At 35.6% G+C, this 17456-nt stretch overlaps 2 protein-coding genes across 3 annotated transcripts; both read right to left on the bottom strand.

Annotated features, from left to right (window-relative positions):
• LOC18778157 (lysine-specific demethylase JMJ25) lies at nucleotides 3432-8379 on the bottom strand. 2 transcript variants are annotated; one of them, XM_020561951.1, is made up of 12 exons: nucleotides 8100-8379; nucleotides 7049-7454; nucleotides 6830-6948; nucleotides 6641-6740; nucleotides 6410-6542; nucleotides 6269-6332; nucleotides 5486-6185; nucleotides 4792-5121; nucleotides 4240-4650; nucleotides 3984-4142; nucleotides 3771-3890; nucleotides 3432-3681 (listed from the first exon to the last, which is right to left on the bottom strand). In XM_020561951.1, the coding sequence occupies exons 2-12, from the start codon at nucleotides 7442-7444 to the stop codon at nucleotides 3607-3609; spliced, it is 2607 nt and encodes an 868-aa protein (XP_020417540.1). In that variant the 5' UTR covers nucleotides 7445-7454; nucleotides 8100-8379; the 3' UTR covers nucleotides 3432-3606. The 2 variants fall into 2 exon arrangements, with proteins under 2 accessions (XP_020417540.1, XP_007214653.2); XM_007214591.2 differs by having other exon boundaries at nucleotides 6830-6945.
• LOC18780847 (calcium permeable stress-gated cation channel 1) lies at nucleotides 9196-16126 on the bottom strand. Its single transcript, XM_007211291.2, has 12 exons — nucleotides 15719-16126; nucleotides 14724-15074; nucleotides 14109-14264; nucleotides 13164-13299; nucleotides 12691-12792; nucleotides 12208-12330; nucleotides 12025-12105; nucleotides 11598-11938; nucleotides 11270-11515; nucleotides 10376-10700; nucleotides 10025-10258; nucleotides 9196-9868 (listed from the first exon to the last, which is right to left on the bottom strand). The coding sequence occupies exons 2-12, from the start codon at nucleotides 15035-15037 to the stop codon at nucleotides 9605-9607; spliced, it is 2322 nt and encodes a 773-aa protein (XP_007211353.1). The 5' UTR covers nucleotides 15038-15074; nucleotides 15719-16126; the 3' UTR covers nucleotides 9196-9604.

Raw genomic sequence — 17456 nt, 5'->3', positions numbered from 1 at the left:
CTCAATGTAATTGGGTTTCTAGAGTCATTCTATAGTAAGGTCGTTATATAAGGCCTTTAGATGAAGTCATATTTCGTATTTGATCCAACGGTTAAGAGATAGAGTCCGCAATATAGAATTCTTGTGGGTTTCTAACTTTGTCATGTGTAACGATGTGGGTTAGGCTAGTTGGTGAAGGCAATCAACCTCTTGCACTCAAGTTTGAATCCATAATCCTGTAGAGTAGATTCATTTATAATAGTTTAGACTATTGCTGGTATAATAAAAATAAAAGTATTACATGTAAGGCAAAATTCTGGTATTTTTGTTAACTCAAATTTTTTTTCTCCTCATAATCCTCTTACTTTCTTACAAGTTTTAGAGGTAGATTTAATTGTCATTACTTACTGATTATAATTTTGTAGAGAAATTTTGAATATTGGGACTTTGTATGTGAAGGAGAAAGGATTGTATCGTGCATCCTTATCACAACAATTACAATTGATAGAAAAGTTCAAAACTTTGTTGGTTGAGGACACGGCAATCTTACGTGGGATTTGGATTGACTTTTGAAATATTGGATTAATACATAGCTAATGAATGGCCATGATTTATTCAACTTCTTTAATTGGATTCTAAAGTAAGGGCAAATTTGTCATTTCACATAGACTATGAAACCCTAGATCTAACTAGAAAAAAGGACTTGTACCCTACCATTTTGTTTGGTCTTCTTTCAAGATGTGTTCTCTTGGCATTTCAAGGTTTCAATGCTCTCAAGCAATTCATCTTTTGGTCTTGACTGGTTTCAGCAATTGGTGCTTTCAAACAAGGTATGCTTAGGCATGCATACTGATATGAAGATCTGTAGAGCAAAAAACCATACTCCACACAATGATTCATGGTTGATTTCTAATAGAAGAGTTTGCCAATTATTGCCTTGAAACATGGTGGATTGCTTGTGGAGCGCCTGAGATCTCCAAAAGCCTAAAGAGATGTTTTCATTGTTTGAGAAAGGTTGCTATTCATGGGCTGCTAGTAATTATGGGTAAGGAACCTGCACAATAGGAGAACTTCTTTTGTGGAAGCAATTTTTCTCTTAAACTTTGTTATTTATTATTTTATAATTATCTGTTGTTTATGATGCATGTTAAAACATAAAGGAAGAAGATAGAAATAATGAGATTTTTACTTTAATTTTTCTTTTTTCAAACCCATTTTCTAATAGAAAAATCTCAAATAATATATATGTATTTTTTTTATACTTTTTAATATAATATAAACTATGTGAAAGGATATTCGAACTCGAGTGCAGAATGAGTCATATCAGCTCTAACCAATTTAGCTAAGTATATATATGCAAATAATATATATTTTTTTAAAAAAATAATTAATCATGTTATCAGATGGGCCCTAATATCATGATTTGTGCCATATTAAGGTATATACTGGTGTGCATCCAAAAATTTATAGATGTGTAGGTGTTTATGTGTGTGATGCATGCAAGTTGTTTTTAAAAGTTTTGAGAAAATTTGGAAAATATATGATTGAGTTTGTCCTTTTTATTTGTAAATGATAAGACATAATATTTTACTTAGGTCATGTTTGAGAGTGTTTTTGCAATGGCTGAAAGCGCTTCCTGATAAATTCTGACTGCATTTGGTAGAACAATTCAAAATTTCTTGCGAGTCATAAATCGCTTTTTGGAGAGGTGCTTATGAGCAAAAGTACTTCATGTAGAAGCACTTGCATAAGATTTTTCATTAACAACTTAGGGCTGGTTTGAGAGTGATTATGGGCTGGTTTGGGAGTGATTCTGAATAGGCCAATAATCACTTCTATGGAGAATTACTTCTCCGTATAATCACTTTAAGTGGTTTTAAGTGGTTTTATGGAGAAGCACATGAAATGTGTTTCTCTCCATAATCACTTAAAATCACTCAAAGTGATTCTATGAAGAAGCACATGGGAGATGCTTCTCCTCAAAAGTGGTTCTAGTAAATTTAGAATCACTCCGAAACAAGCCCTATGGATATGCCAACAATCACTTTTATGGAGAATCATTTATCCAAATAATCACTTTTAGTGATTTTTTGGAGAAGCATCTGGAAGGTGCTTCCAAGGTGGAGCCAGCATGGGACCAGTGTGGTCCCAAAGCCCACTCCATTTTTATCTCTTCTATTTGTATATTATATATGATATATGATATATGATATTATAATATATTAGATTAGTTTTAGGATATTTACCTTAAAATAAAATAATATATTAGGTTCTTTTTGTCCACAAATTAACCAAAATTTCTTGATCTCCCTCACATCTTGTAGGTTAGTTTATGATATTTGCACTAAAAACTCCTAAAGTTTTAATGTTTCTTTCTCTTTTTCTTCTTGTTTTATTTTCCTCATTTTTTATGTATGAGTTGGGTCCCTAAATATTGCGGTTTATGAATTCTTTTTTTTTTTCCTATTTATTTTATGTTGGAATATAAATTACTAATTTTTAAGTCTTTAATAGTGTAGATGATGAAATTAGTATTTAACCAATTTAAAATATGAAATTCATGATAATTATGAAGAGAGACAGGTTTTATTTTATGGAGGGCCTTCCTTCTCTAATGTGAAATCCTGGCTCCGCCACTGGGTGCTTCTTCCCAGAAATAATTCTGGTCTATCTAGAATCACTCACAAACGAGCCCTTAGATGTGCTTACATTTGATAGTGATATTAGCCCAAAGTATTTTTGATTAATTAAAAAAACTCATTTATTTTTGTAGTTTTTGGTAAAAATATATAGAAGTGCTTTCTACAGGGTTAAAAGACCATTTAACCCAAAAGGCACTTTAGTCTTCATGGAAAAATAAGGTCTATGAAGAAACGTTTGCAGATGAAAATGTGGTTTCATTTGAGCGAGGTCTTTGTAAGACCCACTATATATTGTAGTTTAATTTTTCCCTTATAGCTTAGACTATCGTTTGTATTTAAAAATGTGGTAACTTTAATGTTTCTAGGAAGCACCATGTTATTCTATTTTCCTTGGTAGGTCTAATTTATTTATTTATTTTGTAGAAATGATCCACTTAAAAATAGACGATTCGAATCATCGAATCATTGGAGTTGAACTTCATTAGGTGTTCTTCAATCAAGACATAATTTTGGAATACTGAGCAAAATAAGTGCCGAAAAAAAAAACAAAAACAAAAACAAAAAAACACTTAATATGGTTCTCACGAAACACTAAAAGTTCTTTTTCCTTAACTCACAATGCATACATATGTTTTGCTTAATTTCGTTGAGTAGATATTAGCTTAGTTTCATTTCATTCTACCTTTGATTTTATCGTTCATGCTAGGAATCTAACACTAGTTGGTCTACTACTTCTGCCTTTAAGCTCAAACATCTAATGGAAACATTTATACCGTGACAATAACAATGGGTTCATCCAAGGTAAAGATGTTGGCCTTAAATCAAGTATAATTGGCTTCAATTTATTTGGACTGCAAAGAGAACCCCAACGAACTTTTCGACTTTACAAAAATGTTGCTGAGCAAAAAATTACATAAGCCAACATCAGTATTATGAGAAAATACAATTGCATAGTTGTCAGGTTGGGGGAGTTAGCTCCTAACGCTCAAACTTGAGTTGATACTAAGGCTTCCAAATCTTTAAGGGCTTCGTCGACTGCATAAAGTATCATTTTCTTTATCTGTTCCACCAAGAAGATGAATGACCAAACAAGTTAAGGAGAAGAAATAAAGTGAAACAAAATTGCTTACAGTTAAACAGAGTAGTTACCTCAAGTTTGTCTTCTCTAGCTCTATGGTTCTTCGGAAGTTGTCTGAACTCCTCGGTCAAACGGAGGCACTCGTGGACGTTTTCAGGAGACACGAAGTCGGCTGCTACTTTTGTACAAGACTGCAGGATGAAAACATAATATTTTAGAGGAACTATTAAACAAGACAAAATCTTTGGAAAGAGGAATCGTGAAGATAACTAATGATATAGGACCTTGAGATTCCTGACTTGGTGTGGACATCCGGCTGGAATAAATACTGCCTCTCCAAGTTTTTGTAGAAACGTCCATGGTTCAACACCAAATTCCTCCTTCAGCTTCTTTTTGTGCTCCAATGTTAAATAAAAGGATTGGTCATGAATTGGATGAATGACCTGAACACACAAAAATAAGGACATTAAAATAAATAAATACATACAGCACCCTTTTAAGCACAATTTGGCTAGACAAAAACTGAGGATAGATACATACCCGTTCAACTAGTGAACAATAGGTGTGCCTAAATTCCTTATAATGTTTCATAAGGTATGCCTCTAATTTAGGAACATCCTCTCTCCGGAAGATGTCCCACAAAGCACCACCAGTTTCCTCTGCCACTTCGGTGGAGGAAGAACCGGATGTAGTGGGCCCATCTAACTCATCTTCATCTTCATCTTCATCTTCTGGTACTTTCAATTCTACGTTAATTTCAGGAGAGAGAGTGTTTTCTAGGGCTTCTCTATCCTGTGTCTGTTGACCAGGTTGTCCACCATCCTTGAGAGAATTCATCCAATCCATAAGCTCTCTTTCATCTTGGGCCCTATGTAATTTGTTCAACCTTGAAATTGCAGATTGCTGCTCATCACTTAGCTGTACTTCTGATGTGTGTGTCAAAATATTCACCTACACAAATTGAAATAACGTGTCAAAATATCAGCATAAACCTATTTTTTTGGGTCGCTGCAAAGTGAACCGATATCCAGGGAAAGACATTACAGTATGAGAAAGAATAAATAAAAAGATAGTAATAGTTTAAAGTCATACTGCATCGGACATGTCGCAATGAAGTTTAGTTACAGAGTCCCCTCTTCCAAGCTCTTCCATAAGCCCATAAGCAATATATGTTTTTGGGCCCATGTCTGGTTTCAAAACACCTGGTGGCAACTTAACAGCAAGGTTGAGAATACCAGATCTAGGATCCGTGTACTCTTGAAATGGCAAGGCACTGATAAATTCATCACAATGGCGGGGCAAAAGGTCCTCAAACTTATCAGAAGGGGGCCAATCCTTCAGCTTAAGCATCTCTGGCCATAAATTACTATACATTCTCCCTTCAGTGTATCCTTCAAAAAATTCACGAGTATTGATTTCCACCTGAAAAAGTTCACAAATCAGCATTAGAAGTGCATGGGTAGGGAAAACCAAGTCAAAAGAGAAAAGAAAAAACTTGAGAAAAATGTTTGTGGGAGGGAGACAGAAGACTTTTAAACCAAACTCCTGGAAGCCACAGGTCCAGGCAGGAACAAGATTGTGCCAAATGAATGAAGTGTGAAAATATATGGAATAAAAATATAAAAGTTAACCCGAATAAGAAATCAGATTGATGTACCACACTATAAAACAAGTAGATTTGAAAAGGAACTTATAGATATACAAACAAATGCAATGCCAAATAATTTATTTTTTTGCAAGAAAGTTAAAAGAGTGCATAGAGTAATAACTGGTAAGAGAACCTCACCTCACAACCCGCCAGGCAATCGATGGTCTTTACTTTTGAAAACTGTGAGGTACTAGCTATATCCATATTTTCACTTAAAGCACGCCACATGACCATTGGCTCCCAGCTCAATCCATTTGCCTGTTCAAGCACATTTCTGACAATAACTGGTTCACCATTAACCCAATGTTCTTTGAAGCGCAAAAGCCCTTCTTCTTTCAGAGTGTCCCTTGAATCTGGACAAAATAAGAAGTTGTCACGAGAATCCTCTCTAGAAGCTGCTTTTAGTAACGTATCCCTTCTTCTTTCAGCACAATCACGCTTGAAAGTAGAATGTTCTGTTCGGAAAATCTCTAATAAATGTTTTGCTTTGACTCCTAAATTTGAGATCCAGTCAGGTGGAAGGATTCGCTTAAGATCCAACATGCAATCACCACAGCCACCCATTTCTTTCGGAGCACAAGTAACAGTAGCATCATCGTTTCCCTTCCACTCAATCAAAGGCTCAATATGGTCCTCTGAAGCTTCCAAGGGACAACAGTCAGGTGATGGGTCTCCACCATGGATGTAATCAAAACCCCTACTCCTATATTGAAATTTCACTTCTCCACGGTCTAAGAGGCATCCCTGGCGAATTTCTCGGCAACAACTTAGACAAAGTTCATAAGAACATTTTGGGCAGCTTCGATGTAGATCAATGATTGAAGTTGCACAATGGTTGCTATTCCAAGCATAAAAAGAAACATTTAGACAGTGACCAAACAATCATATTGTATTAATGTCTAGTAAAGTACAGATGCTTACCAATAGACACGCTCATCATTGAAACAAAGGGTCTGTGGTATTTCAAATTCGGAAGGTGAAAGTCCTGCCAGAACAGTTTTTGTTAGCGTCTAAAACTTCAAAATAAATTGAAACCAAAGCCGAAAATATTTAATATTGTACCTCGAATATTAGCTTCAATCTCTATCTCTTGAATTTGTTCTTGAGAAATTTGCTTTAAAAATGGAAGCAGGTTGGAAATTAAACACTCCAGATGCTGAGCCCTCTCACGATCACTTATATCCCTCTTTGGTGTCTAAAGTTCCCAACAAAAGAAAAAAGAAACGTCAATGGTAATTTTATCAGAGGGAGCAACGGATAGAAAACAATCTGTGTAATAATAGGGAAACTAACCTCAATCACCCCAGTTGAGTGCAGGCATGCATTACAGTTGCAATTTCTGCGGCAAAATGGGCAAAGGTCCTTCACTTCCTTTACTTTCATGTGAGGATACCTATAAGAACAATAGAAAGAAACCATGATACAATTAAAATGACTATTGCAAATTCAAAAAAAATATTGGAATCTGTATAAAATACATACCATTGCTTGATACAGCGGACGCAATAGGAGTTCTTTTTACACTTGGAGCAGGAAACTATGGTTTTCTTCTCCTCCTTCATACAATGATGACACTTCAAATAAACTTCTCTATTATCCTGCTTTAAGTAAATACAAATTTTCTGTCAGACTAATTTATTTTCTTAAATAAATAAAATAAAATACAACTCCAGGGGAGATGAATGAATAGAGATATAATACCTCCGTATATTTCGAAGTGCATGATGAACCAGATGAAGATGGTGGTGAAGAGGATGAAATTTTGCTAGTAGTATTCCTTAACTCATATTTTACTCTTTCATCCTTTGAGGAACCTCTTCCCATCACTTCACAGTCAACACTTCTCCTTTTCCGCGCTCGTGCCTTAATCAAAAACATAATTTCTTCATCTTCTTCCAATTCATCCATTGAAAACTCATTTTCACAACTTTCTACCGCATTTGAGGAGGAACTTCGCTTTTTTGAAATCCTTTTGCCATTTGAGGATCCTTCTTCCTTTCCATGATGCAGGAAATTTGAACGTTTTCTCTTAGGTGTACGGATCTTGTTATCATTATACTGCCCCAGCCTTCCTTGTTCTACTATCAAAACTTCCATTCTCACTTACCTATAAAACAAAAGAGATTCTTAGGTAACTATTACTGTAGTAGTATTCAAAATTAACAGTCTATAATAGCTTGTGCAGATTAACATAATCAACACATCCACATGTCATTGTGTTCCCATGAAAAACAAAGTCAATTGCACCATGCAACATTGCATTTATATAATTTCCAATCTGTTTTGATTTGAGTCAATGCAGAACAAAGACCTCAGTTGACTTAAGTCAACCCACAATTCAGGTTAATTCAATCCCATCCCATAAACCCTTGATTCAAACTCATCCTATAAAGCCATGATTCAATCAATCCCATCCCAGAAGACCATGATCCAATCCCACCCCAGCATGACATCTTCTGTTTTTTTCTTGATCAAACAGGACACTGCATTGATGAAGGCCGCAGCCAACAGCAGTACAAGGGAAACAAAGATAGCTAGGGAGGGAGCCCGTCCCTTGACAAAACATGCATGCATTAGGGGCTTGACAATTTTCTTCTACAGATAACAGATTTCATTTTATTTTCTATTTTAAGTGCCCAGAAAAAAAAAATTCAAAGAACAGGAAAACGACAATATCAGAGAAGAACAAGAATTCGGATAAAGAGTAAGAACTCCAATAAAACGGCGAGAGGTGAATTCGAACGGGACTGACCTACGAGATGACAGAAAATCCAGAGCCAAATATTCAGCCGAAACTGGTTTTGAGAGGCGTTGATTGTTGAAGCTATCGAATTTCTTAAAATTTCGGGTTTGTGAGTGACAGACGGATCCGCAAGCTCGAACAAGGACAAACGCCAAACAGAGAATGCGAAAGATGGGGCGGTAAATTTTGACGAAGAATATTTATAGAAAGTTAAGCGTTTCCTGAAACGCCTGGGAAAAAGGTAAGTACCCGTGTGCGTTTGGTGGAAAACCAAAATTTTCCTGTGTGCGTCTGGTTCTATTCCTTTATTGCCCTTTTAAGCAAATACGATAATCCCTTATTTTGATTCGTATGTATTTGGCATGTTTTCCTTTTCGGTTTGGGAGAGGAGATTTGGAGATAGAAAATCAATGTTTGGTAAGTTTAGTTATAGAAAATAGTTGTTTGTCACATAAGAAAATAGGGGATAAATTGTAACTCACCTAAATCTTGGGTTTTATTTTCCCTTCTCATGAGAAAATTTGAGAAAATAAGTCAACGTCCAATGCACAATTTTGCATGACTATTTTGTCCATGCTAGTAATTTAGAATTACAATATAGCATTAAATGTATTTTTTTAAATTTGATTTCGTATGTGTATAATTGAAAAATTAACCAAATTTTGGTTTACATTCCTACGCAAACCAAATATGGAAAATAAAATAAAATAGTATTTTCTGGTTACTTTTCAAGCATTACTAAACATGAAAAAGACATGAGAAATTATTTCCCATCAAATCTTTTCTGTGAATCAAACGAGAGATAGTTTGTTTTAGTTCCTGTTTAGCCCTTATTCTTATTTTAGTTTGTAAATTCATGTACTTGCCAAAAATAAAATAAAAAAAGGAACAAATTTCATCTACGAGAATGCTAACTACCTTTACCTCTTGCCTTCTTAAAAGGGGAAAAGCGAGATTGAGGAGGAAACAAATTTCATTTACGAGAATGCCAACTACCTTCCTTCACCTCTTGCCTTCTTAGAAGGGGAAAGCAAGACTGAGGAGGAAGCAGAGAGCACGCGGGAATACAAGAATGCAACTCTTTGTTTTTTTTGGGTAAGCATAATTGAACAAGGAAGGCAACAATGCTACTAACATCAAGTCCTGCTCTTTAAGGAGGACAAGGTTCACTGTATTATGCTCTTTAAGGAGGACATAATTACACGATTTGTCAACAGAAACAGAAAAAGAAGAAAAGGAAGCTGAATCATAAACCACTTCAAAATCACATAATTACACAATTCCATTGCCCTTTTCATCCTCCTCTTCTGGTTTGCTTCTTCCTTTGGACAATGAATAACAAAAACTCAAGCTGGCATGGCTCACCGGAGCCTATTCTCAGCTCTCTCTCTCTCTGGCCTCCCCATATGCCTCACTATCGGCTCATTTAATTTACAGTCCAACTATCTTCTTCCACTTGTGCAACATTGTAAAGGTCAAATTTACACCTAAAATGTAATTTTCCGACTTGCAATTTAAGGCTGTGCATAGTCTTCAACAACATCAGGCAGCGATGGTGAGGATCCACCTGTCATTTTGCTAGGCACTGGGGTGTTCCTCCGAGAATGCCGTTTTGTGGGCACAATCACGCTCTCATTTTCACCCTTGTCAATCGACTCATTGTCTTCATCGTCATCACAATCTCTAAAAACTGGATGGACATATGCGCTCTGAAGATAGCCTTTCAAATTCAAGTTTGGTTCTTTTGCACGTTCCAGAGTATCTTTCATCATTGCTTCCTAAACCCAGAAAAACAAATAGTTAAACGTTGATGATAATTGTCATTAGTAAATCTGAGAGAGAGAGAGAGAGAGAGAGAGAGAGAGAGAGAGAGAGAGAGCATGTGCATAGTATAAAAACCAACTTCAAGAGGCAATAGGAGCAAGTGAAATTACCTGTAATGGATATGTCACAAATGCAGGTTCGAAACGACCTTTGCAATACCTATAGAACCATATGGTCAGCACTGGAAGTGCAATGAGAAACGGTGTTGACTGAGCAGCTCTTTTTGTACTCAACAATCCAAAAAGGAGGAGTTGTGAGATAATCAATGCAGAGACAACACGACCATGGACATCAGGCCAGAATGCTGCAGCGCTTTCATACTCCTGGTTATAAACATTTATGATCTGCATGCAGAGAATAAAAAGCATATGGGTTAAAGAAAGTGATAATCCTACAAAAAGAAATAGATAAATGTAATCCTTCGTCTGTGAAATTTTATAATCAATATACCAACTCTTTACCTGATGACGGAAAACAACATAAGCCAGGCCAAAGAAGATAATTATGAACGGAAGTAAGGCTGGTGTCACTGTAGCATACACAAGGCCTAGTAAGAAATACAACTGTATACGAGGCTCTCCAGTGTTGAAACCAATACTTCCTGGATCCATTGCCTCCTCCCTATCCTTCTCAGTCTTAACCAGGAAGAAATTCTTCAAATGGAATATTATTAGTGGTTTCAACATCAAAATCTCTGCAGCTATACCAGCCCATCCATCAACCATTATATATGTTATAAAGAAAGTTGCTTTCATTGGGATTGCAACACCAATTGTTTTTGGAATCCTGCAGAAAGAAAGAAAAAAACTTAATATCATGATCTGAATCATGCCAGAAAGAAAGAAAATAACTGACAATAATATCCTTATGTATTAAGTCAATTTTAAAAAGTACTTAATGTAATAAGTGTTCTCCCTATATGTACTATAGATTTAGGAATTTTTGATACAGTTTGAATTGTAAACACAATATCTCTATCTGAAAACCACCTCAACACCAGGTTTTCTACACAAATTTTAGAATAAGATTTCTCCTAGTCAGAAAGGCTCAAAGAATTACCTTAATCCTCCATGGTTTAACACAGAACTGTAATTTCAAAACTGTCTTGGATGGAAGATGCATATCTTGTTTAAAAGCGACAACTTTTTATGGATTATTTTAGAATAACTTATCCATTAAAACCATAACACCTGAAGCCACACAAATCAATTTATAACCTCTTGCACACAAAAACACAGGTTGATTTATAGAGCATCAGCCTACAAACGAATCCAGACATGCAAATATTATCGCATAGCCAAAATAAGAGACACTGAACAGTATATTGAAACAAATTATCTTGAAGAACTACGTACTCAGTTGCTGATTGGTGAATGAAAGAATCTAGCTGTTCAAACGCTGTTCCAGCAATAATGCTCCCAAGGAATACATTCACAAAAGTGAAGAGATAGTATCTAGATGCGGCTCTCCTTTCAAGGGAAGACTTAGACGTAAAGCCCTCAAATTTAGCCATGATCATCAATATGGTTGGCAGAAAGATTAGAAACAACTTCAGTGCAATCCCAGGTAGAAAACCTGCAATGACTGACTTAATGAACTTCCTGCATATGAATCAAGGTGATATAGTAATTAGTAAAGGAAGCCAGATAAGAAGTCAAAAAGTACAAGGCTAAGATAACTCACATTTCTACAATGGGTTTTAGGAATGGAGCTGCTTTCTCGATTCCATCAAGGCTTGCAAAAGATTGTACAATTGCAATCGGGATCATGAAAAAGAAGGTGAGAAAAAAGAATGCAACGCCCATAATTAGTCTCTTAACTGAGAGTGAAACATATGGAATTGCCAGGTTTGGCCAATATACATCACGTGGCTCTGCAGCCCAATCGGTTAACCAAATAGTTGGATCTCTGGATTGCTGAGTTTGTGCACAAACAGCAGCACCCCATCGAGTTTTGAAGGAAACAAAGGCAGCTGGCATGATAGACTTGGAATCATTTGCAACCCTCTCCTTTTCTTCAGCTATCTGAGAAAGAAAAAAATAATGCATTCAAATCAACCAAGACCACGGGAATTAGAAATTTGACTAAGAACTCAAGGACTGGTACTTACATCATTTGACAATTTCTCAATCTCTGTTTCATAATATTCAATTGCATCAACTTTATTTCCCCAAAGCCCAAGAAAACCAGTCTGTGAGTAACACAAGCACAAGCCAGGTTAAAGCATAAATTAATTAGTAACTCTAAACACTGGAATCATATTAGCTCCTAAATATGAGTGCATTTTAAGTACCTTCATTAAGGGCCTTGTTGAATTTTTACTTCTAGAAAATTTATTCCGATAGTAGACAAGCCAGTTCTGCATCTTTTTCTTCTTCTTTACCAACTTCGCAAGTTTATTGGCATTGTATACCACCTGCATGTAATATTTAACATGGATTAAATTATATAATATACTTCTTTAAATAGAAATAATTGGAGAAGCATGTGCAGTTAACGGTTAATTAAATGGAGATGTTTCACAAGTCTATACTATTCAGGCAAGTAGAGATAAGTATCTATATTACATAATCACTGACTAACTATTCAATAAAAAGTATCTATGCAATTCTTGACGCAAATAAATTTATAGAAAAGTACGCATAGACCGCACGGTTGCTTTTGACTCAAATAAATTTATTTCCCCCCATGTGAGAATATCAGAAGTCTATTATTAACACTAAGCTACATTTTATACTGTGTAATAATGTGGGTTCTGCTTTTTTACGGAACAAACCTGATGTGTAAGATAGTGATCTGGATGGTTGACCAGAAAAAAGTGCTCCACAAGCTCACTTGTAGATTCGTCTGCGTCTGGTGGAACATTTCTAACAAGGACCTGAGAAAAAACAAATTCATAAGATACAAAGTTGTTTTATCCTCTTTTTTTCTCTTCTCCAGGGTAGATAATGAAAATGAGTTGTTTGCATTCATGTAGCATTTCAAAATTATCACATCAAATAAGCCCAAATGATACCTCTAGCTACCATTCTTATCACAAAAGGAAAAACGCTATAGAAGTAAACATTGATCATTTTAACAGATTTCAAGAAAGGAAATAAAATATTCCAAGAAAGGAAACCAAAGCCACCAAATAACCTCCAATGTTTGAAACAGAAAGTACCATGGTAAATTGATCAATAAGTCATATGTTTTATTTAACTATCCAATAACATGAACTAATATACTGAGGCATGGAGTCAATCTCACCGTAAATTGATCTGGTCGGCGCTGCTCTGTTGCAAGAAAATGCAACCGCATTTTGGCAACAGTCTCATACTCCTTCAGCAGCACATAGCATGTCCAAAAAGTAAAGATATAAGCCATCACTATATGACACCAGAATCTGTCAAATACAATCACATTATTATTGCACTTATATATTGATAAAAAAAAAAAAGATGAGTACACTTGACCAGAATCAAATTTAGAATGATAGATGATCTCCAGCTGAATTAGATGTCAATAACACCAATGACAACATTGATCAAATAAGAATGCAGAATCAAAATTACAGAATTTTTAATTTGAGAAAATAGAATCACGTGATTAGTGCACTTACTTTACGTTAATACGAAAAATGAGTATACTAACAAGAACAAAATTTACATGTTGATATCCTCTTTTCAAAAAAAGTATTGTCCAATTAACTAAATGTTTCTAAAAGCAATAGTACAGATCAAAAAAGAATAAAGTAACAAAACAATACAAATGCATATGCATGACAGAACTTTTTATGTTTCTAAGTATCCAAAAGGGGCATGTGCTGTACAAAAATGGTAAAGTTACCAAGGGAGTAAAATTCATGAATATTTAGGAATGAAAATGTAAGATTAATAAGCAAGAAAGGAGGATTTCTAATGTGGGAAATTAGAGTTGCAAGATTATCACACTTAACTTATGTTAATAAGAAAGATGAGAACACTTGACCACAATTAATTTGTAATGACTGATAAATAATAGCACCAGATATAGATAGAATAAGACTACAAAAACAAAAAATACAAATAAATGCTAACGTGAGATTATTTATTATGTTTCCCAATATCCAAAAAAAAAAAAAAAAACAAGTGTCATCAATATCTAGAAAGAATACAAGTCATTATTTGTAAGCAAGAGAAAAGGGTGGGTAGAAAGAATAACTGTCAAAAATACCTTTGTGATTTATCTGGGACATTTGAAATTGAGAGCTTATCAATGTCACTGGAAGTAACATTGGCTAGCTTTGCTAGATCCAAAGTGCTATTTGTCCAGTTGACTGGTACCAAAACAGCCCATGCAAGGAATGCTATAGGAACAAAGATTTTAAGCCTACAAGAATATACGAAGAATAGAATTATCAACATAGACTAACACATTATACTTAAAAGGGAAAAAGTAAAGCAGATAACAGTGTGGAAATATAAACTTTGAAGGGTGGGTGTGAGAGTTCAATTAAAACAGAAAACACTGAATACTAGTTCTTGAATTCACAATGAGAGCTGTGAGTTTGCAATCATAGTTATTCAGGATTGGATTTAGTAAGGTTGCTGATGAATGCCTGCCTTTTCTTGCATTAAAACCACAACAAGTTTATGTGATAGGGAAGCAATGAAGCAAATAAGAAAGACAAGTGGAAGGTAATATTAATTTTTAATCACTGAAAAGCCTAGAATAAGCAGCATAATGCCATCATTAAGAGCAGAACATGGCGGTTCAAATATACAAGAAGAAAGTAGGTACATGCTGAAAGAAAAGAAAAGGAAATAGGAGAAAAATATTGCAGCCTACCCTATCAAATATATCCGTAAGTAAACTGCAGAATCCAATCCTGCATGATCAATAAGCTCCGGTTCCGGCATCTTCAATGCAGCTGGCATCCAATTCAAAAACCTTATGTATGACCTAAAGTCCAGATTGACAAACTTGCGCACAAATGCACCAGAATGTGTGGGACTCTCCCTTAGTCCCTTAAAATACCATTTTGGAAAGTACACCCTATCATTGAAGGGTTGAAGCCTGAGAATGGCAAATACTACAAAGAAAAGGAATGCGCTAAGAATATTGATGGCTGCTCCAACCCCTAAATCTGCAAGTGTAGCCATTTATATCTTCCACTTCCAGAAACAAAAATGCAATAGCCTGTAAAATGAGAATGAACATCTACATTAGCGGAATAATATCCACATTATGCAAACACTTGTAATGGGTTTCTAACAATATCTAACAAAGGAAACTACAAACACTGGTTTTACTTCCAATCAAACGCAATTTTTTTACGACCTTGGAACCATTGGCATTTGATGAAATTGCAAAACAATACAATCTCAATATGGTAACACAAATGTATTCGACGACTGGCAGCTTATAAAATTTCCCCTTTGTTCACAGAAAAGTAATGAATTCTAAAGTCTTAAACAATCACAAATAAGTTAGACACAAAATGATCAAATAATCATTCGATGATACATGGTACCTGAAGCTTTACACCATACTTGTTTCTAGGAAATTATAATTCCCGGGAAAACCATCTTCTTTCCACAAAATCACACACAGATACAATTAAAAACCAGTTCAACCTCACGTAATTTCAATATGATTACCAACAGACACACCAAGGCACAAAGTTAAACAAACAAATTTCTTTTCTTTTTTAACAAAAAGAACATGAGATTTGAAGCTCAATAAAATAGTTGAGAAACCTGAGAGCTAACTTCACAATTTGGCCTACAGAAAACCCTGGAATTAAAACAAAGATGGAAGGAGAGAGAGAAAGAAAAGCAAACCTGGGATTACGGATTAGGGAGTGTTGGAATTGCTTCAAATTCCAATAAAAGAAAGCACGATATTCCTCCCACGCCCTCTGCAGGAAACCCAGAACTCACGCTACTCTAACTGTGCCTCCCACTACGCAAGTTTGCAACTTTTAATCAGAACCACAGAGAAACAGATGAGTGGTAATAAAATAACCACAAGAACGATCCCTTTCCAGACAGACACAAGGAAAAATATCAATAAACCAAACAGTGGAATTCGTTTTCGTGGAAAAGAGCATTCACAGAAAGGAGCTTGGAATTTGGGAAAAACGGTGGTTATGATGGATGGGAGAGAGGAAGGAGGTGGTTTGAGTTTTGTTGGCTTCCTTCTTACTCTGTCGTTGCACTTGCTGGATTTAGTCAAGATTAGTCGTAATTAACCACGTCGTTTGGCCTTCGATGTCGGCAAGGTGCCAAGTGGAACGTCCAACGGCTACTTTTTTTGTGAGTGTCTGGACTCTACGATGGCAACGGGTGTTTTTTCAGGCGCGCTTGTGGGACGTGGAGGGCACGGACCAATTGGATTGAGCAGTTGGTGAGGCTGTTCGACCCCGACAACAGTTAAGTCGTTGGAGATGAATGATTATTTTATTTTTTTTGTTTTGGTTTCGGAAACGTAAGAGACCCGGTGATGTGTTGTGGCCGCGTGAATAGAGCGTCTGCTACGTGGGCTGTGATGGTTAAAGTGGCGACAGCTCGGACATAGTTGGATTAGGCCAGCGGCAACTGATTGGCTAGTGGTACAGGGCTGTGATTCTTGGGTGTAACAGGAAATGGACGCCTGGAATTTGCTTAACAAGGGCCCAACAAATGTCACACTCGCACACACCAACCAAAATGATATTTTTGAGGTCATGCTCGCAGATGTGGTTGGCTGTTGGTAAATATCAATGATCATGACATTTGATTTTGGAGCTTCATAATAATGCAGTTTGTGTTTTTCTTACCACTTTGGCAATACATATCATTACTGAGTTGGTAATTGGAAGTAGAAGCAATGTTGTTTTGCGAAATTAGTTACCATGTTGTTAATCTGAAATACGCATTTTTCTCGCATTACATATCATTTCTTTTAAAAACTAAATTTCGTAAATAATTAAAGTTATAAAATTAAAATTTTGTAGTTACACAACGTGTTTATGTTTACATGTTCATATTTTGGTTAAATATGTCATAAGCGCATTTGGAATTTGATTGGCACCTTATCTTATCAAGCATTTATTAAATTGAGCTAATTAGATTTATGAGCATGTCATTTTCAGTGTGGACATTTAACCAAAAATTGCACACAAATTATTCTAGAGAATTATTATATAAAATGAAAAAGTTCCCCTGGGATTATTGCTTTTCAAAACACGGAGATTAGCGTGTCAATAACGACGATTAGATATGGCGCACTAGCATCGATTGATGTGATTTTAATGTTCCAACTTTTGGACTGATTTCTTTGAGGACACTATTGGTTTGTAATGTATTTAATACAATAAGCTGAAATCTGTCTTTGGTTTTTTGGTCATCCATTTGACATTTAGGTAAGCTCAGAATTAGACAAATGGAGAATTTCTAGTGCAGGCAAAGACTAACTAGAAAACGTGCTGTTTGCCGACTCCATAAAAATATTCCAATATATTCCAATTTCAGGACAAAAAGATAAGGAATATACGAGAGCCCAACAAAGTAAACTTTCTTGTTTTGGGTCAGTACAAGA

The sequence above is a fragment of the Prunus persica genome, chromosome G4 (genome assembly GCF_000346465.2).
Source record: "Prunus persica cultivar Lovell chromosome G4, Prunus_persica_NCBIv2, whole genome shotgun sequence".
NCBI classification, from domain to species: Eukaryota; Viridiplantae; Streptophyta; class Magnoliopsida; order Rosales; family Rosaceae; genus Prunus; species Prunus persica.
Note: the sequence above shows the minus strand (reverse complement) of the source record. Positions and strands in the feature narration are given on the sequence as shown.

Excerpts from the sequence above, each read along its gene's own strand:
- LOC18780847 (XM_007211291.2), bottom strand. The coding sequence starts at position 15,037 with ATGGCTACACTTGCAGATTTAGGGGTTGGAGCAGCCATCAATATTCTT. Across the intron at positions 11,939-12,024 it reads TTGAGAAATTGTCAAATGAT|ATAGCTGAAGAAAAGGAGAG; the intron begins GTAAGTACCAGT and ends TTTCTTTCTCAG. Across the intron at positions 10,259-10,375 it reads ATGTTGTTTTCCGTCATCAG|ATCATAAATGTTTATAACCA; the intron begins GTAAAGAGTTGG and ends CTCTGCATGCAG.
- LOC18778157 (XM_020561951.1), bottom strand. The coding sequence starts at position 7,444 with ATGGAAGTTTTGATAGTAGAACAAGGAAGGCTGGGGCAGTATAATGAT. Across the intron at positions 6,741-6,829 it reads GTCCGCTGTATCAAGCAATG|GTATCCTCACATGAAAGTAA; the intron begins GTATGTATTTTA and ends TTGTTCTTATAG. Across the intron at positions 6,543-6,640 it reads ACTCAACTGGGGTGATTGAG|ACACCAAAGAGGGATATAAG; the intron begins GTTAGTTTCCCT and ends TGGGAACTTTAG.